The sequence below is a fragment of the Panthera leo genome, chromosome A1 (genome assembly GCF_018350215.1).
Source record: "Panthera leo isolate Ple1 chromosome A1, P.leo_Ple1_pat1.1, whole genome shotgun sequence".
Lineage (NCBI taxonomy): Eukaryota > Metazoa > Chordata > Mammalia > Carnivora > Felidae > Panthera > Panthera leo.
In genome coordinates, this window is record NC_056679.1 from 24,544,619 (window position 1) to 24,565,417 (window position 20,799).

A 20,799-nucleotide genomic window follows, 5' to 3' on the forward strand; every position below is an offset into this window, starting at 1 on the left:
ATCTTTGAAATTTCTAGAGTCCTAAGAGCAATGGGAACATCTTCTGTTATATTTAATTCCTTGTCCTCCATTCCTGAAACCACATCAGAGCCATAAAGATGAAATGGGTGTCTTGTTATTCATGACAAGCCCCTTTCTACAACTGGGTTTCTGTTAATGAGGCGGCTTGTGGAAAGCCCTGAAGGATGGAGGCTGGTTGCCAGGGGAACCAACCATGTGATTAGAGGGTTGGCATTTTTGGCCTCGTCAACTGCCCTCCTCCAGAGAGGGAAGAGGGGAGGAAGATTGAGTTCAATCACCAAAGGTCAGTGGTTTAATCAATTATGCCTATGTAATAAAGCCTCCAGAAAACCAAAACGACAGGGTTTGGAGAGCATCCTGGTTGGTAAATACGTGGAGATTTGGGGAGAGTGGTGCCTGGAGAGGGCATGGAAGTTCCATATACTTTTTCCATACTTTGCCCTGTGTATCTCTTTATCTGACTGTTGATTCATATCATTTAATATCCTTTGTAATAAACCAGTTATCTAGCAAGTAAATGGGATTCCTGATTTCTGTGAGCCACTCTAGCAAATTAATTGAACCCAAGGAGAGGGTCGTGGGAACCTCTAATTTGTAGCCAATTGGTTAGAAGTGTAGGTGACAGCCGGGGCGTGTGATTGGCATCCTGAGTTGAATGGCAATCTTGTGGGAGTGAGCACTTTACCTGTGGAATCTGGTGTTATCTCTAGGTAGTGTGAGAATTGAGTTGAATTGTAGGACACCCAGCTGGTATCTGAGAATTGCATAGTGGTGTGGGGCAACTGCTCCCCCCACCATGGTGGAACTGGGTTCAGAATACTATTAGAGGTGTTCTCTCCTCTTTCATTTTCTGGAAGAGTTTGAGAGGTATAGGTATTCATTTTTCTTTAAACGTTTAGCAGAATTCATCCATGAAGCTATCCGGTCCTGGACTTTTCTTTGTTGGGAGGTTTTGATTATTTACTCAATCTCTTTACTCTGTATAGGTTTACTCAGATTTCTATTTGTTGTTGAGTCAGTTTTGGTAATTTGTGTTTTTCTAAAAAATGTTTCCTTTCATCTAAGATATTTCATTTGTTGGCATACAGTTGTTCATAGTATTCTATTATAATCCCTTTTATTTCTGTAAAGTCAGTAGTAATGTCTCCATTTTCATTTTTGGCTTTAGTTATTTGTATTTTCTTTTTTTCTTCATTTAGCTAAAGATTTGTTGATTTTATTGATCTTTTTAAAGAACTATATTTTTTGTTGATTCTCTCTACTGCTTTTCTTTTCTTTTCTTTTTAATGTTTATTTATTTTAGAGACAGAGAGACAGAGCACAAGTGGGGGAGGGGCAGAGAGAGCCCGAGATGGAATCTGAAGCAGGCTGCATGCTCTGAGCTGTCAGCACAGAGCCCGACGTGGGGCTCGAACCCACAAACCATGAGATCAGGACCTGAGCTGAAGTTGGACGCTCAACCAACTGAGCCACCCAGGCGCCCCATCTCTCTACTGCTTTTCTATCTACTATTTCATTAATTTCTGTTGTAATCTTTCTTACTTCCTTCTTGCTGCTAGTTTAGGGTGTAGTTTTCTCTTTTGCTCAGGTTCTTCAAGGTGTAGAGTTAGGTTGTTGATTTGAGATTTTTCTTCTCCACATACCCTTTCCACACACATTCACCTGGTCTTCCCCAACATCAACGTTTCACACACCAGTATGATGTATTTGTTATAATCAATGAACCAACATTGCACACATCATTATCAACCCAAGTCCGTAATTTACATTAGAGTTCAAACCTCTTGTTGAATAGTCTGTGGGTCTTGACAAATGTATAACGAAATGAATCCATTAGCACAGTATCATATAAAATAATTTTACAGCCCTGAAAATCCCTTGTACTCCTCCTATTCAACCTTCCCTCCCTCCTCCAACATCCCTGGCGACCACTGATAGTTTTACTATCTCCATAGTTTTGCCGTTTCCAGAATGTTTTTTATTGTTGTTATTTGATTACTGCCTCACTGGTGTTTAATTATTTTGCAATCTGCCATATTGATTCTTGTCTTGTTCTCTTTTGTGGTATATTTTTAAGACAGTTTCTTAATAGTTGTTACCATGGAGATTATAGTTGGCATCTTAAATTTATAACAATCCAGTTTGGACTGATACCACGTTAACTTCAATAGCACAAAAAAATTTTTGTTCCTATACACATCTACCCCTGTCCTTGTTGTTTCATCAAAAATGACATCTTTCTACATTGTGTGTCCATTAACATATATTGGTAATTATTGTTTTATGCATTTGTCTTTTAAATAACATAGGAAATAAAAAGAAGTGTTGAAAACCAAAAATAGAACAATGCTGGGTTTTACATGTACCTATGTAGTTACCTTTACCAGATTTTATTTCTTTTTAAGGTTTTTAGTTCCTGTCTAATATCTTTTCGTTGCAGACTAAAGAATTCTCTTCGGCATTTCATATAGGGCAGGTGTACTAATAACAAACTCCCTCAGCTTTTGTTTATCTTGGAACATCTTAATTTGTCATCTGGTTTTTGAAAGATAGTTTTGCTGGATATAGGATTCTTGGTTGAGAAATTGCTTTTCTTTCTTCACTTTAAAAATGTCATCCCATTCCTTTCTGACTTCCATGGTTTCTGATGACAAATTGGCTATTAAGTTTGAGCATCCCTTATGCATGACAAATCATTCCTGCCTTGCTGTTCTCAAGATTTTCTCTAGCTTTTGACAGATTACAATGTGTTTCAATGTGAAACTGTCTGTGTTTATCCTTTTGGAATTTGTCAAGCTTCTGAGATCTACAGATTTGTACCTTTAATCAATTTGGGGAGGTTTTGGCCATTATGTCTTCAAATGTTCTTTCTGCCCGTTTCTTTCTCTTCTTTTTCTAGGACTTCCATTACTTGGTACACTTGGTGGTGTCTGATTGGTCCCTTGGCCTCTGTTCATTTTTCTTTCTTCTTTCTCCTCCTTCTCTTTCTTCTTCCTCTTCTTCTTCTTTCTGTTCATCATATTTGATTATTTCAATTGACCTATCTTCCAGTTCTCTGATTCTTTCTTGTGCCTGCTCAAACCTACAATTGAAAGCTTCCAGTGAGGTTATTGTATTTTTCAGTTCCATAACTACTTTTTGGTTCTTCTTTGTAATTTCTATCTCTTTATTGATAAATCTCTGCTCACATATCATTCTTCTGTTTTTTGTTTGTTTGTTTTGTTTTTAGCTACTTCAGAATACTTAAGACAGTTGATATAAAGGTTTTTCCCCCCTAGTAAGTCCAATGTCTGTGCTTCCTCAGAAACAGTTTCTATTAATTTCTGCTGTGACTGGCCACATTTCTTGTTTCTTCACATATTCCATATTTTTTGTTGAAAACTGAACAGTTGCATATTATAATGTGGTAACTCTAAAAATCATATTACTCCCCCTTTCCATTTTTTTTTTTTAAATTTTACTTGCTGTGGGCTGTAGCTGTTGGTTTAGTGATTTTTCTTAATTGTTTTCATGAAGTCTATAATTTTTCATGTGTTGTGTTTGAAATCTCTGCTCTGTTGGCTAGTGTTCAGTTAGTGTTTTGACAGAGATTTCCTTGTACAACAGGACAGGAGTAGAGAGAGAATAATATTTCTTCCAGTCTTTTCAGATTGGCTCTATGCAAGGGCACCCTTTCAATGCTTAGCCAGGCCATTAAAAGGTAGTGATTGCAGGGATCTTCTCTAGAATGCATCCTGCCCTGGCCATGCACATAACTTTCTAAATTCCCCAGTATCCATAGGACTTTTTGAATGCCCTACCTTCCCCCAAGAAACTCTCTTGTCGCTTTTCCTATTTTTGCAAGTTTTCTATGAGTTTGAACTTATTTCGAAATACATTTTTAAATGAAACCTAGATCTTGAGGTCAAAGAGCTCTGACTTCAAACCTAAGGCTCTGCTGCTTGCTGGCTGGCTGGTCTTATTTTCATTGGGCTTCAGTGCTCCTAACTGTAAACCGCAGATTATAATACCTATTCGGCTGAATTGTAAGCTTTAAGAGTAACATTTGCTTTGCACAGAGTGGGTCCTTAATAAACGGTAACCATTATTATTGCTGTTCATCACACCAGGCTTGTGTTCAGTGAAAATTTAGCCTGTTGCTAGATGTGGCACAAGGGCCGAAGATTGCCCATAACTTCAAAATATGATAATTCCGAATCTCACTTTTTTTTACTCACGCCAGATAATGAAAATACACTATAATTTCTTTGGATCTTAACATTTTACAAAACTGGAATGAAGGCAAACTAGGACATAGGTTTAGAGATAAATTTGCATGCGTTCCTGGAAAATCTCTATTGTAACAGGAAGGCTCCCTTCAATACCGTGGAAACTAACCAAAGTTAAGAAACCTAGAGCAAGAATAATGGCTGATTTGAAAAGAAATTGCCATTAAAAAGATGTAGCATACCTTAAGATTAAGTGCATTTCTTCCATGCATTTGACAGTTAATTATGGCTAGGTTGGTCATGGCTATTATTGTTTCATATCGTGTTGCATTAATAGTCTTAAAACCTTCACCCCGTATCACATGTGACTCCTCTCTTTTTATAGGTTTAATGTTAACAATACCTAAATAAACAGGAGAAAAAAATGAGACCTAAATGCATTAGCACTTAGAATGAAAGCTAAGAGGTATTTATATTACGGTCACAGTGAATCATGGTAAGTAGGTTAGCTGTGTACATCCTCTGGGAGAGAGTGCTCTGAGCCTTTACTAACCTAGTCCCACTGGTTCTATTTGCTAAACTGGGCTTTGTTGTGTGTGTGTGTGTGTGTGTGTGTGCATGCATGTGTGTCTGTGTTTCAAATATTAGCTGGCACCTTTGTCTTTCCAAAGGAAAACCATATGCTCATAGATTTCTCTCCAGATAACTTAGATTCTATCAATCTCAGTCTTTTTGTGTTATGTGTACAAATATTTTCAAAACTTTTACTACGAATTACGTAAGCAACTTCTTGCTTCACAAAACTAATAAAGGACATCACATAATCATAAGTCAGATAGAGATCACCTCGCAAGGGACACCCTCGCTTTGTTTCAAGGACCTTATATAATTCGGCTTTCTTGTCTCCGTTTGGAGACCCCACACAAGAAAAGAAAAAAAATCCAAACAACTTAGAAGTTAGTCAAACAGAGAGCATCTAAATTTACTTCCTCATGACCCTTGTGGGTTTCACCTTCAGAAACGGTCTATTCAAGTATAAACCCAAATGCAGCAGGAAAATATTTTGTGACCTCGGAACATATATTTTACATTCACGGCCATTCTTGCTGTATTATTTGCAGCAACATATTTTACAATCTCGGAAAGCCTTAGGCCATGGCTTCAGTGAAAGGAAATCATGCATCCTAGACCAAAGAAAGCAATGTTCAGTTTCTAGCTGCCAAAATAGGCCCTGTGTGCCCATCTCAGATGAGTAGATGTGAAAGGTAACTGCAGCATCAAGAGAGATGTATGATATGATAGAGAGAGTCGTTGTCTTGGGAGAGAGAGTGGATCAAGAAGGAAAGGAGAGCGAGTTAAGACCTAGGTCTCTGTGCTGTTCCCAGCCCACCCATCCCCATGGACTAGGCCCAAGCATTGGTTTTGGAATGGGAATGGGAATTCAGGTGGAGAAAAAAATAGAAATGCCCTGATGGATCCCTGAAGGCTCTGGAAACTTTCAAAAGGGGACCGCCAGAGTGGGACAAAGTCAACAAATCAGAAATGGCAGCATGATTTGTTTCGGCTGATGACCTGGGAAAAAGAGAAAGTCCTATCATTGGAGCCTTCTGTGTTTAATCATTAACTGAATCATTCCTTGGTTATTTCTTCTGCTCTAGAATTTTATTTGACTCCTATTTTTAAAAACAAAACTTCTAGTTCTCTGGTAAAATTCTCTAACTCATTCTTTCCTTTCTTAAACATAGTCATCACAATTATTTTTAAAATCCCTCTTTGAAAACTTTGGTATCTGATTCTATGTGTCTGTTTCTCTTGCCTTTTTTCTTTCTACAGATCTTCAGACATTTTATCCTGTTTTTATAGGATGACTTGTGATTTTTTAATTTAATGCTGGATATTGTGTATGAAAATTTTAAAGGGTCCGGATAACGCCATATCTCTCCAACAAGTGTTAAATTTTCTTTGATTGAAAGAAAAGTGGAAAAAGTATCACTTTGATTCATTAGGGACTGGTTTTGAGCTTTGCTAGGGATAATCTATTTTAGTTTTGTACTTTTTTCTAAAACATCATCCTTATTTCTAAGGCATGGGTCCTCTGGGTCTTCAACTAAAAGCCCCATGTGTTTACAAGGCCCCTGCATCTTGGCAGAGCTTTAACTTCAATAACTGTCTCCCATGCATGCTCACTTCTCGTAGCTTCTCTGCTGATGTTTTTTGCTGTGTTTCTTAGAGTATTGTCCTGCACGTGCACAGCTTAGAAATCAGCGGATATGGGGGCTCCTGGGCGGCTCTGTCAGTTAAGCATCCGACTTCGGCTCAGGTCATGATCTCACGGTTCATGAGTTCAAGCACCATGTCGGCTCTGTGCTGACAGCTCAGAGCCTGGAGCGTGTTTCAGACTCTCTATGTCTCTCTCTCTCTCTCTCTGCCCCTCCCCTGCTCACGCTTTGTGTCTCTCTCTCCCTCTCTCTCAAAAATAAACATTAGAAAAAAAGAGATGATTTTTCATTTGTTTTTTCTAGGTAACTAAAGTTAAAGCACTTAGAACAGTGCCTGGCACATGGAAAGTAGTTACCTTTCATTGTTGCATATTTATCTCACCTACCCAGATTAAAAATGCTCCAGCTTTTATGTTCCCAGCATCAGTACAAACTATGACTTATAGTCAATACGTCAAACATAGTTGCTGAGCAAATGGCTTAAAGAGCTGAAAATGAGGTGAGACATATGTGTGAACCCCACACACATACACCAACACAAAATCATGAATACTTCTGTAGAGAGATAAACTTATATACAGTTTTTTTAAAGAATGAAATACGCCTAGTGTTTACCTTCTGTCAGGTTTGACACGCTTTGCCTTGACGTGCTTTCCACATTGTCGGATTCTGTTACTTGAGTTTCTAGAAAAAAGAAAAAAAAATGAAACAACTTTTTGGATACTTGTGAACACTCATGTTCAGGGTGTTATGATTTCATTATAATTGTTCATCTTTTAATGAATTTGGATTGTCCACGGAACCGTGCCCGTGAAGGGCTCCGTCCACACTGGCATTCTGCTTCTAGAGTTCATCTTGATCGCCTTCTGAATGACTGTTCATTCCCACTCCTCTTTTATGTTGACTTTTCTGATCCTTCGGGCTTCCTCATCTGGTTCCCACTACCGCCATCTGGGTAGAGCACCCAGTTTGACCTTGGCAGACCCTCAAGGTCAATACTTCTGTTACCTCTTTCTGGATCGTATATTGAATGTATGCATAGGCAGAAAGTGATCCCGCCATCCCAACCTGCAAACCCAAGGGGAAAGCAAACTTCGCTCGCGTGCCTTCTCTTCCCTTTGGTCCACTTGACCCCATTATTACAAAGCATGCATTATTTGTGATAGGAAAAAAATGTAAATAATCCAAATGCCCATTTTGAACATGTATCATTTTAAACATGGATTTACCTAACAAAGACTGTCTTCGAGGTTTTCTTGGCAAAACTGGTGTTGGTAGGGCGATGGGACCTGGAAAATTACTAATAGTTAGTACCACCGCAGTATTTTGCTTTAAACGTTCAGACCACTGTCTTTCTGCTTTAACAGGCACACTTCTTGGTGGAGGGCTTGGCCCTGTTTCACTTAAATCTATCAGAGCCTGCTTAAAAATAAAGGTTTTATTCTTTGATAAAGGTGGATACTCAGAGAGAACTTCCTTGGGTTTGGGAGTAATAACTGGGGAAGGTGCACTTGCAGGTTTGGAGAACTCTGAGGAGAGAATCAGAATGTCTTTGAACATGTTATCAACATAAATATTTTTTCTTTTTGACACTTCTCGTTTTGATTTTCTTGAAGTTTCCGTTTGGCTTGTTTCTTTCCCAAAAACTCGACTTGAGGCTGAATGACAGCTTGGAAAAAATATGCAACCGGTAGCAGTCTCTGGAATGTGCCAATAGACCCTGTTAAAATATTTTCTTGGTATTGAAATAGTCGTCACTCTTTCTTGTACATGATGATCCAGAGAGAGATTTTGGATACTGATAGGGGTTTGTGATCGATCTCTTGAAACATCAGGAAAACTAGTTTTCTTTCTTTCAGTTGAAGTGGTTTCGTCTGGAGTGAACGTCACACGTTTTGGCTTAGCTTTACCAGTCTTGGCTAAACCAGAAAAAAAAAAAAAAAAGGCACAATTAGTTTATATTTATCAAGGTACCAGGGACAAAATTTAATGTCTTAACGTTCATGCTCACCCCTCTTTCACCTTCTAAAAATTTCTGCATATACCTGCTCAGCTATGAGGACTTTTGTTTAACTGACTGGGGTAAAGTTTGAGTAATCAAATGGAAACGAGAAAAGACTAAATTGTATTAGATTTAGAAAGGGTAGGGAGAGACTCTTGGAAGAACAGAATTGATAGAAGAAAGGGTATAAAGGTAATTTTTTGACCAGTTGCTACTAAAACTGGAAATAAAATGGGTAAATATTATTTTGATGAAGTTTTGTTATTTATCATTTCTCATTATCCCTTCCTCATTGAAACTTCCTTGAGCAAAGACTCACAATTCTTTTCAACGCCAAATGTCAGACCAATGTGTCTTTTGAAACGATAACATCCTGATGCTGGGTACAACATACTACAAGTTCAGTTAGGTTAAAAGGTAAATGTTCTTTTCTCTCCTAGGTCCAGAAAACACACAATGCCTGTGTTCTTCGGTACCTCACCACACCAAATATGCTTTCTCTTTCCTACGGGACAGAATGTCAAATGACTCTTTTCCATTGTCTCAGTTGAGTACTAAATGATGAAGACTTCTACCTTCTAGAGAAGAGATAATAGATTCTTTAAGGCAAGGCTTGCAAAGAGATGCCAAAACAAATCCAGGTCTCATACATCTGCTGTCTACGTATAAGAGATGGCTGGAGTCTGACCTGAGTTTAGAGAGAGGAATTCTCCTGGATAGAGTTATTGGAGTGCTATGTGTTTCCTCAATCTTCCCCTCCTTGTGGTGGGTGGAAGAGGATGATTTTTCCCCAACCTCAGACAATGTGACCAGAATTCTCAGAGAACCATTTAGAGAGCAGGAATGTATGCCAGGAGGAGAAAATAACATATCATTCCTCTACTCACCTCCCCCACTAATACTTACAGAGTAGCAAAAAGGGATCAGCCCACCCAGTCCTGGGTTCCAATTGGAGCAAGGCAAGAGAATCCTTGAAACTCCTTGACCTGTATCTCCTGGCATTTCAGGGGGTACAGAGACTGACGCCTAGTTTTTAACTCTCCTTAACTCTTCTTCATCCCTAGCCCCACTTATGGAGGAGCAGAAACCATAAGTTGGGGGAAAGAAGTAAAGAGCCAGGTGGAAGAACTTGTCATGCCCCTGTCTCCTCTGGCGTGTCTAAAAATTTGCAGACCTAGTCTAAGCTGGGGGAAGGGGCAGGCCAGATAAAAGTAATGATTCAGATTGAAATATTCGTTTAATATCTGAAAAGGAAACAAGGCTAAGAGGTGAAGTTGACTAGAAAAGCCTTGGAGGAAAGCTGTGTGTCCCGGGTGAGTTTGAAGGGCATTAGTGGGAGAATAAGAACGTTTGCTTCCTGCTTGTATGGAATTAATAAAAACTAGCTCATTCAAGAAAAATGGTCACACCATCATTCAACTTTTTTCCCTCTCTCCCATATTAAAACAAAACATAATAATGCAAGCAAAATCCTCAACAAACTCCAGAACTCCTTCCGACCACCACAGTCTCACCATATTTATCCTTCTGGAGTGTGAAGTAACTGACACTCAGTTTGATGTCTTCTCCTCTCTGTTCTCTTTGCTGTTTCACTTTATTTAGTCTGTAACTTTTAATTAATAGTCTTTCTTTTTAGAACAATTTTAGATATGAAAATACTTGAGCAAGAATACAATTCCTATATATTCCCCCCTACAATTTTATCTATTATTAACATCCTGATTGGTGAGTACATTTATTATAATTGATGAACCAATGTTGACATACAATTAATTCAAGCCCATACTTGACATTAGGGTTCATTCTCTGTGTTGTACATTTCCATAGATTTGGACAAATGTGTAATGCCTTGCATCCACTATTACAGTATCATAAAAAATAATTTTACCACCTTAAAATTCTCCTGTGCTTCACCTATTCAACACTTCTCTCTCTAAACAAATTTCTGGCAACCCCTGATTTTTTAGTTTTTACCGTGTTATTGTTTTGCCTTTTCCAACATATTACAGTGGTTGGAATCATGCAGTATGTACCCTTGAATAAATAAGAGGGGTTTGTTTTGCTCTTCTCCAGAATTTGGTGGTGTCAGTGTTGTGTATTTTAACTATTCTAAGAGGTACGCAGTGGTATCTCATTGTTGGTTTAATTTGCAGTCTCTAATGACAAATGCAAATATTAAGCATTTTTTATCTTTTTTTCTTAATTTCTTTCTTTTTTTGGCATTAAGCATTTTTTCTTAAAAAAATCTTTTTAAACATTTTTATTCATTTTTGAGAGACAGAGAGACACAGAACACTAGCGGGTTAAGGGCAGAGAGAGAGGGAGACACAGAATCTGAAGCAGACGCCAGGCTCTGAGCTGTCATCACAGAGCCTGACACAGGGCTCAAACCCACGAACTGCGAGATCATGACCTGAGCCTTAGTTGGACACTCAACCGACTGAGCCACCCAGGCGCCCCCCTCCTTTTTTAAAAAAAAAAAAATTTTTTAACGTTTAGTGTTAAGCATTTTTTCCTATGCTTATTTGCTTTCTGGATATCTTCAGTGAAGTGACATTTCAGATATTTAGCTCACTTTTATTATTATTATTATTGTTATTATTTATTATTATTATTATTATTTTAGAGAGAGTGTGTGTGTGTGCACACAAGCAGGGGAGAGGGGCAGAGGAAGAAAGATAGAATCCCAAGCAGGCTTCACACTCAGTGGGGCTCCATCCCAAGAACCCAGGATCATGACCTGAGCTGAGATCAAGAGTCACTCAACCGACTGAGCCACCCAGGTTCCCCTAGACCACTTTTTAATTAGGTTATTTTCTTATTATTTAATTTAAGAGATCATTAATTTGGGATAGAAAGTCCTTTATCAGATATGTGTTTTGTAAATATTTTCTGCCAGTGTGTGGCTTGTCTTCTTACTCTTTTAACGATGTCTTTCACAGAGTAGAAGTTTTTAATTTTAATGAAGTTCAACTTACCAATTTTTTCTTTCATGGGTTGTTCTTTTTTATTATTGTATTGTTTTATTTCTATTTAATGCATAAGGGAATGTTCCAAAAGAAACAGACGGAAATATAAACCTGATAAATCTTCAATTTCATGGACTGTTCCTTTGGTGTCATATCTAAAAAGTCATTGCCAAATCCATGGTCACCTAGATTTTCTCCTGTGTTATATTCTAGACGTTTTAGTGTTTTGCATTTGTACATTTAGGTCTATGCTTCTTTTGTGTTTATTTTTGTGAAAGGTATAAGGTCTGGTCTAGATTAATTTTTTTTTTTTTTTTTTTGCGTGTTGGTACCTAGTTAATTTGTTCCAGGACCATTCACTGAAAAGACTATACCTTTGTTCTTTATTCTTTTGTCAAAGATCAGTTGACTATATTTGTGTATATCTATTTCTTGGCTCTCTGTTTTCATCCATTGATCTATTTGTCCTTTATTTTGCCAATACAACACTGTATTACTTTAAAGTCTTGAAATTGAGTGGTGACAATTTTACTTCCTTCCTCTTCTTCAGTATTGTATTTGGTATTGTGTTTTTCCTTTACATATAAACTTTAGAATAATTTTGTCAATACACACTAAATAACTTGCTCGTATTTTGGCTGAGATTTCTTTGAATCTGTAGATCAAGTTTAACAATATTGAATCTTCCTATTCATGAAGATGAAATACCTTTCCATTTATTTATATATTTTTTATTTCTTTTATCACAATTTGGTAGTTTTATGCATATAAATCCTATAATACATTATTAGCTTTATGCCTAAATTAATTCTAGTGTGTTTAAAAACATTTTTTTTAGTGTTTTTATTTATTTTTGAGACAGAGAGAGACAGAGCATGAGCAGGGGAGAGGCAGAGAGAGAGGAAGACACAGAATCTGAAGCAGGCTCCAGACTCTGAGCTGCCAGCATAGAGCCCGACGCGGGGCTCAAACTCACAGACTGTGAGATCATGACCTGAGCCGGAGTCAGATGCTTAACCAACTGAGCCACCCAGGCGCCCCAATTGTAGTGTGTTTTGATACTAAAGTAAGTTGTAGTGTTTTGAATTTCACATTCTAACTGTTGCTGGTATATAGGAAAGCAATTGATTTGGGTATATTAATCTTGTATCTTGTAACATTGCTATAACTGTTTTTTATTTCCAAGAGTTCTTTTGTTGATTCTTTGGGATTTTCTACATAGAATAAAGGTAGTTTTATTTCTTTCTTCTCAACTTGTACAGCTTTTATTTCATTTTCTTGTCCTATTGCATTAGCTAGGATTTTTTAGTACAATTGCTGAATAGCAGTGGTGAGAGGGGACATCCTTTGTCATTTTAGGGGGAAAGCATCTAGTTTCTCACCATTAAAGATGTTGTTAGCTGTGGGATTTGGGGTAGATCTTCTTTATCAAGTTGAGAAAGTTCTCATCTATTCTTAGTTTGCTGAGAATTACTTCATGAAGGCATGCTGGATTTTGACAGATGGATTTTCTATATCTACTGATGTGATCATGTGATTTTTCTTCTTTAGGCTATTTATATGATGGGTGACATTAACTGATTTTTGAGTGTTGAACCAGTCTTGCATATCTAGAATAAATTCCACTTGGTCATGATGTGTGATTATTTTTATACATTGTTGAATTCAATTTGCTAAAATTTTGTGGAGGATTTTGGCACCTATGTTCATGGGTGATATTTATATGTAGTTTTCTTGTAAATTCTTTGTCTGGTGTTGGTATTAGGGTATACTGCTCTCACAGAATGATTTAGGAAGTGTTCTCTCTGTGTCTATCTTCTGGAATAGTTTGTAGAGAATGGATATAATTTACTCTTTAAATGTTTGGTAGAATTCACCAGTGACTATCTGGGCCTGGTGCTTTCTATTCTGCAAAGTTATTATTACTGATTCAATTTCTTAAAATAGGCCTATACAAGCCTATAAAGTAATAAATTATTTATAAATATAGACATTATTTATAGCAGATTATATATTTTACTTTGTGTGAGTTTTGGTAGTTTATGTCTTCGAAAGAATCTGTCCCTTTTATCTGTTACCAAATGTATGGACCTAGAGTTGTTCATAATATTTCTTTATCTTTTTTTTTTTTTAATGTCCATAGACTCAGAAGCAATGAACCCTCTTTCATCTCTGATAGCAGTAATTTATTTCTTCTCTCTTTTTTCTTAGATAGCCTTGTTAGGGTTTTATCAATTTTATTAATCTTTCCATAGAACTAGCTTTTGGTTTTGTTGATTTTCTCAATTGATTTTCTTTTTTCAACTTAATTTCTGCTCTAATTATTATTTATTTTCTTCTGCTTGCACTAGGTTTATATTCTTCTCCTTTTTCTAGTTTCCTAAAGTAAAAGTTTAAAGTATTTGTTTTAGATTAATCTTCTTTTTCTAAAATATGCATTCAAGGTTCTACATGCCTTTTAAGCCCTATTGTTTTACACTGCATATTTTGATAGGCTGTAATTTTATTTCCATTTAGTTAAAAAACATTGTAAAATATCTCTGTGACTTCTCTGACCCATGTGTTATTTAAGTGTGTTGTTTAATCTCCAAATATTTTTGGATTTCCACATATCTTTCTGTTACTGATTTTTAGTTTAATTCCATTGTGTTCTGAGAACAAACACTGTATAATATCTGTGTGCTTTTTTTAAGCGTGTTTTATGGCCTAGAATGTGGTCTAGCTTGATGAGTGTCTTATGTGAGGGAGAAGAATATTTTCTGCTGTGGTTGGATGAAGTGCTCTATAAATGTCAATTAGATCCTGTCAATTGTTGGTACTATTTGGTTCAGCTATATCCTTACTAATTTTCTGCCTGCTAGATCTGTTAATTACTGATAAGGGGTGTGGAACTCCCCAACTATAACAATGGATTTATCTATTTCTCCTAACAACTCTAGCAGTTTTTGCCTGAAATATTTTGCCTCTCTCTCCTTTAGGTGCCTGTCAGTTAAAGACTGTTGTCTTTTTAAAGAATTGACTCCTTTATACGTAAATATTGCTCCTATTTTCCCCTAATAACTTTTCTTGTTCTGAAATCTGCTCTGTCTGAAATTAATATATCTACTATATATTTTTTTGATTAGTGTTAGTGTGGTATGTCTTTCTCTACACCTTTACTTTCAACCTCTCTGTGTTTTTATATTTCAAGTAAGTTTCTTGTAGGGGTGCTTGGGTGGCTCATTTGGTTAAGTGTCTGACTCTTGGTTTTGACTCAGTTCATGATCTCATGGTTCGTGAGTCTGAGCCCCAAGTCAGACTCTGCACTGAGAGCATGGAGCCTGCTTCGAATTCTCTCTCTCTCTCTCTCTCTCTCTGCCCCTCACCCACTTGCATGCACTCTCTCTCTCTCAAAATAAACAAATAATTTATTAAAAAGTAAGTCTCTCGTAGACAACATATAGTTGGGTCTTGTTTTTTATCTGCTATAACAGTTTGTTTTTTATTTATTTATTTATTTATTTATTTATTTATTTGATGTATTTATGTATGTATTTATTTATTTATATAATTTATGGTCAAGTTGGCTAACATACAGAGTATACAGCGTGCTTTTGGTTTTGGGAGTAGATTCCCGTGATTCATCGCTCACATACAACACCCAGTGCTCATCCCAACAAGTGCCCTTCTCAGTGCCCATCACCCATCTTCCTTGCTGCCCCATCCCCCCATCAACCCTCAGTTCGTTGTCTGTATTTAAGAGTCTCCTCTGGTTTGCCTCTCGCTCTATAATAGGTTGTTTTGTTATATGTAAAATATGTATACTGCACTGCTGCTTTTTTTTTTTTTTTTTAATATTCCCTTCCTTTTTTTCTTTTTCTGGTTTTAGTTGAGCATTTTACAAGCATTCAGTTTCTCTCCTTCAGTTTCTCAGCTTCTCTCTTCTCTTAGCATATCAATTATGCTTCTTTTACAAAAAATGTTAAGTGGTTTCCCTGAAGTTTATAGTATACATTTACAGTTAACCTAAGTCTATTTTCTTTTTTTTTAATTGGCATGTACTTTATTGATTGGAATCAAAACTGTAAATTACAACTATCTCGCTATGCAAAAAAACAAGACAACTCAAGTCTGATGTGTGGCATTTAGAAAGGATATTTAATTCATAATAAAAAGTTTCTTTTATTATCCTTTCAATAATCGAAGTCTACTTTCTTTTCTTTTTTTTTAACTTTAATTCCAGTCATTTAACCTACAGTGTTATAATAGTTTCAGGTGTGCAATGTAGTAATTCAACACTTCCATACCCTAAGTCTGCTTTCAAATAATAGGATGCCACTTAACAGGTATTGTGGGTGTCTTTTAACAGAGTATTCCCAAGACCTCTCTCCCATTCTTTATAGTGTTGCTGCCATTCATTTCATTTATCCTTATGCTGTAATCACCTAATACACTGTGGCTATTATTCATTCAAATAGTTATTAGATCAAGGAAGAATAAGAAAAATAAATTTTTATTTCACTCCAGTTTTCCTTCTCTGATACTCCTCCTTTCTTTAGGTAGATCTGAGTTTGGGACCAATATCATTTTTCTTCTTTTAACACAAAAGAACTTCTAAAAAGTTCTACTGGCCACAAATACCCACAGTTTTTGTCTGAGGAAGTCTATATTTCTCCTTCATTTTTTTTTTTTTTTTAAGAGAGAGAGAGCATGAGGTGGGGAGAGGTGCAGAGGGGGAGGGAGAGAGAGAGAGAGAGAGAGAGAGAGAGAGAGAGAGAGAGAGAAAGAGAATATCAAGCACAGTTCATGCTCAGCATGGAGCCCCCATGCAGGGCTGCGTCCCACGGCCCCGGTGGGATCGTGACCTGAACTGAAATCAAGAGTCAGCGTTCAACCAACTGAGTCACCCAGGTGCCTCTCTCCTTCGTTTTTGAAGGATAATTTCACTTGAATACAGATTCTACTTTGGTGGAGTTTTTTTTTCTTTCAACACTTTTAACTTTTCATTTTCTTCTTTTCTTGCTTGCATGGTTTCTGACAAGAAATCCAATGTGATTCTGAATCCTTTTTCTCTGTAGGGATTTCTCCCCTCTCCCCCTGCCCCACCTCCTTTCAAGAGTTTCCCCCTGTCTTTAGTGTTCTGCAGTTTAAATAAGATATGACTAAGTGCATTTTTAAAATATGTTTATCCTGGTAGGTGTTCCCTGAGCTTCCCGATTTGTGGTTTGGTCTGTCACTAATTTTGGCAAATTCTCAGCCACTATTACTTCAAACATTTCTTCTGCTCTCATGGCTGTTTTCTCTCCTCTGGTATTTCCATTACCCGTATGTCCTGTCTTTTGTTATTTTCCCACAGGTTTTTTGGTATTCTTTTTTGTTATTTTGTTTATTCTTTTTACTCCTCGCATTTGAGTTTGAGAATTTTCACCTGGCCTATTGTCAAACTCACAGATCCTTTTCTCAGTCGTGTCCAGGCTACTGATGAGCCCATTAAAGGCACTGTTTATTTCCATCGCAGTAATTTTTACTTCTAGCATTTCCCTTGATTTTTCCGTAGTTTCCATATCCCTCCTTACATGATTCATCTGTTCTTGCATGCTGTCTACTTTTTCCACCAAGGTTCTTAATATATCAATCAGTTATTTTCAATTTGTTGTCTGATAATTTCAGTTACTGTGTCCTGAGTATGGTTCTACATGCTTCCTTTTTCTCTTCAGACTGTGTTCTTTTCTAATCTTTAAGCATGAGTTGTAATTCTTTTGCCAAAAGCTGAGCACAATGTACTGGGGAATAGGAATGGAGGTGACTGTAGCTGTTGGTGTCAGACATTTAAGTTTCTTCTAGTTTTCTTGTTTTTCTTTTTTCTTCCTTTGTTGTCTCTGTGCTTCCCTACAGATGCCTTCTTAAATAAAGTCTGCATCTTAAAGCTCTTTCAGTTGTAATCCCCTCTTTTTATATTAGAACCCTACTGATGTGGTGATAAGGTATTAGGGAAAGGAATTATTGTATATTCTCATTATAAAAAATCTCATGTATTTATTTTTATTTATTTATTTATTATTTTTTTTAATGCTTATTCATTATTGAGAGACAGAGAAAGACAGAACTCAAGCACAGGAGGGGCAGAGAGAGCGGGAGACAAAGAATCCAAAGCAGGCTCCAGGCTCTGAGCTGTCAGCACAGAGCCTGATGTGGAGCTTGAACTCACAAACGGCGAGAGCATGACCTGAGCCAAAGTTGGACGCTTAACTGACTGAGCCACCCAGGCGCCCATTTATTTTTATTTATTTTAGTGTTTATTTATTTTTGAGAGAGACAGAGTGATAGCGGGGGAGGGGCAGAGAAAGAGAGGGAGACACAGAATCCAAAGCAGGCTGCAGGCTCTGAGCTGTCAGCACAGAGCCCGACATGAGGCTCAAACTCACTAACCATGAGCTCATGACCTGAGCCAAAGTCAGACACTTAACAGACTGAGCCACCCAGGCGCCCCTCATATATATATTTATTATATAAAAATCTCGGGGTTTTAGTGGGCCTGAATCCCTGGGTTGTGGCTTCCACAACCCTTAGCTTTTTCTTCCCCTTACATGACACAGAAAGGCTACAGGGGGAGAGGGTTATCTAACTTGACCTTACCCCAGGTCAGATAAGGGTCTGGTGATGTAGTTTTCTTTAGAGGGCAGAAGCATGCTCTGGGAATGTTTCAGTGGTTACTTTCTCCCTCATACTGGGGAAAAGATGAACAAATTTTTCTCTGCTCTTCATGAGAATCTTGTGGGGCTCCTGGAGTTAAAACCCATGGCAGTGTGGAGGCTCCCCTAAGACCAGACCCTAGGAGTTTTTAACTCTCAAGCTAGTCCACACTCAACCTCCAGCAATTTGCCAAAATTAGCATTTAAGTGTTCCTACCACTTACTGGCTTAAGTATCTTCTGATCCCAATAAACCAATCTCAGCTGAGATTCTCTATAGCTGCCTGTCTCTCCAGATTTCAGGATGCTGGTTTGTTCTGTGACTCGAATTTTCTGATGGATCTAAGAAAGTCACCGATTATCAGTTTATTTACTTTTCCCCCTTATGAGGATATGAGTGATCGCTTTCAATCTCTTTACATTTTGAGGCTGACACTGAAAGTTTCCTCCTATTTACGTTTCAAACCGTTACGACCTGGAATTTTCCACCTCTGCTACCAAAGCTGTTATCACAAAGTGATCGTTGATATCTTGTTGCTAAACCTAACGGGTACACATTATTATTTACCTTTATGTGACCTCCTCTTGGCATTCGATACTTTAATCCACCCTATTCTCCATGAAATCACTCTTTCCTTGGCTCTCATGAGAGCCATTTTTTCATTCCTACCCCTGCCCATTTATCTTCTCTACGCAAACCTTTCTCTTTCTCAACTTACCACTTAGTACTTCCAAAGACTCTATCATTATCCCTCCCCCAATTGTAACTAATTTTCCATCTACAGTAATAATTCTAAATCTGGGTCTGGAAGCCCTAAGCACCTCAAACTTGTCATGTCTACACCAAAGTCATCAGCACTTTCTGTCCTCCTTTATCTCATAGAGATACATCTGTTATTTAGTTACACACACACACACACACACACACACACACACTGGAATCCTAGATTCCTCTTGCATTAGTTTCCTCTAGCTGCTGTAACAAATAACCACAAACCTCATGGCATAAAACACCAGAAATTTATTCTCTTACAGCTCTGGAAGCCAGAAGTCCAAAGTTATATAACTGAGCCAGAAATCAAGGTATCAGCAGGGCCCTGTTCTCTCTGGACTCCCCTGTAGAGAATCCATTCCTTGCCTCTTGCAGCTTCTGGTGGCTGCCAGCACGCCATGGCTTGTGGCCACATCACTCCTATCTTCAAGGCCAGCACCTTCAAATCTCTCTTTGATCCATCTTCGTATCATAGTCTTCTCTCTGACTGTGTGTGTGTGTGTGTGTGTGTGTGTGTGTGTAATCTCTGTTTCTGTCTTATAAGGATACATGTGACTGCATTTTGGGCCCACCCGAATAATCCAAAATAATCTTTCATCACAAGAGCCTTAACTTGATCATATTTGGAACCCCATATAACATTTTCTTTTCTTTCTCTCTTTCTTTTTTTTTTTTTTTTTTTTTTTTTTGCCATAGAAGATAACATTACAGGTTTGAGAAGTTAGGATGCTGATATCTTTTGTGGGGTTATTTTTCCGTCTGCCATACTTCTAATTCCTCACATTTAACACATGCAATTAATCACCCCAGGCTATATTCAAATTAGATATGTCAACTCTAAAGTTTCTAATTCCCCACCCCTTTCGTCCCCCATCCCACTCCCCTTTCCTTTTCTACCATGAGAATCACAGAAGAAGTGAGCTATTGTTCTCATGGATTCATGTCCCCTCTTCATTTGGTTTACAGTGGAGATTAGGATCAAAAACCAGTGACCTAATTAAGTTCTGCTGTTTCAGAATAGAAAGGTAAGACCCATTGACTGGATGACTTCCTAAAGCCACACATCATATTAGTGTTGAAGCTAAGACCAGAATTCAGATCCCTGGATTCCCATTCTAGGGCATTTGGCACTGTTCCAGGTTGCTGCAAGCCAGTAAGTTCAGACCAAGTGAGAAGTATTACAAGTACTATAACATCTTACAACCACACAGTGACTTTATAGCTTATAATGTGCTTTCACGCAGGCTATTGCATTTTAACCTCCTTCTCTCTTAGTTAAGTGACATTTTTAAAAAACCAGATTTTCTCTTCTAACTTTCACTGCCATCATCCTAGTCTACATCAATTTAACTTCACCCTTGATTGTCTGATGCAGCCTTATAAAGTTTTCATCAAATTATCTGAATCTTATCAGTGATGATTCAGACTTCTTAGTTTGGTGAATAACTATCTATGTGAACTGTAAACATTTTTAAAAAACCAGGGCACCTGGGTGGCTCAGTTAAGCCTCTGACTCTTGAGTTTGGCTAAGGTCATGATCCAAGTTGTGAGATCCAGCCCTATGTTGGGCACTGAACTAAGCATGGAGCCTGCTTGGGATTCTCTCTCTCCCTCTCTCTCCCTGTCCCCTAAACGTGGGCTTTCCCTCTCTCTCTCTCTCCCTCTCAAAAATAAATAAATGAACATTAAAAAAAAAATCTATGCAAACTGGACCCACTTCACCTAATCTTGCTGTGTAACGATTCGTCAGTTTCCAGGAGAAACCCCCAGATACTCTAATTTATTACTGACAATCCCAAAGCCCATACTGCTCATTTGTAATTTCGTTTCCTACGTTGACCACACTGCGTGGAATACCTTCTCCCACTAGCCAGTTGAAATCATTCTCTTCTTTCCAAGTCTACCTAAAAACCTTACTCAATCCAATTTTCTTGATTA

At 37.7% G+C, this 20,799-nt stretch overlaps 1 protein-coding gene across 3 annotated transcripts in view; it reads right to left on the reverse strand.

The window, feature by feature from the left end:
* LRRC63 (leucine rich repeat containing 63) overlaps nt 1–20,799 on the reverse strand; it is a 42,886-nt gene that overhangs the window by 18,223 nt on the left and 3,864 nt on the right. For all 3 annotated transcript variants that reach the window (XM_042920137.1, XM_042920038.1, XM_042919952.1), the window contains exons 3-5: nt 7,678–8,367; nt 7,064–7,132; nt 4,472–4,632 (exon numbers count right to left, since the gene is read on the reverse strand). In XM_042920137.1, coding sequence (XP_042776071.1) covers nt 4,472–4,632; nt 7,064–7,132; nt 7,678–8,367 — 920 coding nt within the window. The remainder of the gene's footprint in view (nt 1–4,471; nt 4,633–7,063; nt 7,133–7,677; nt 8,368–20,799) is intronic.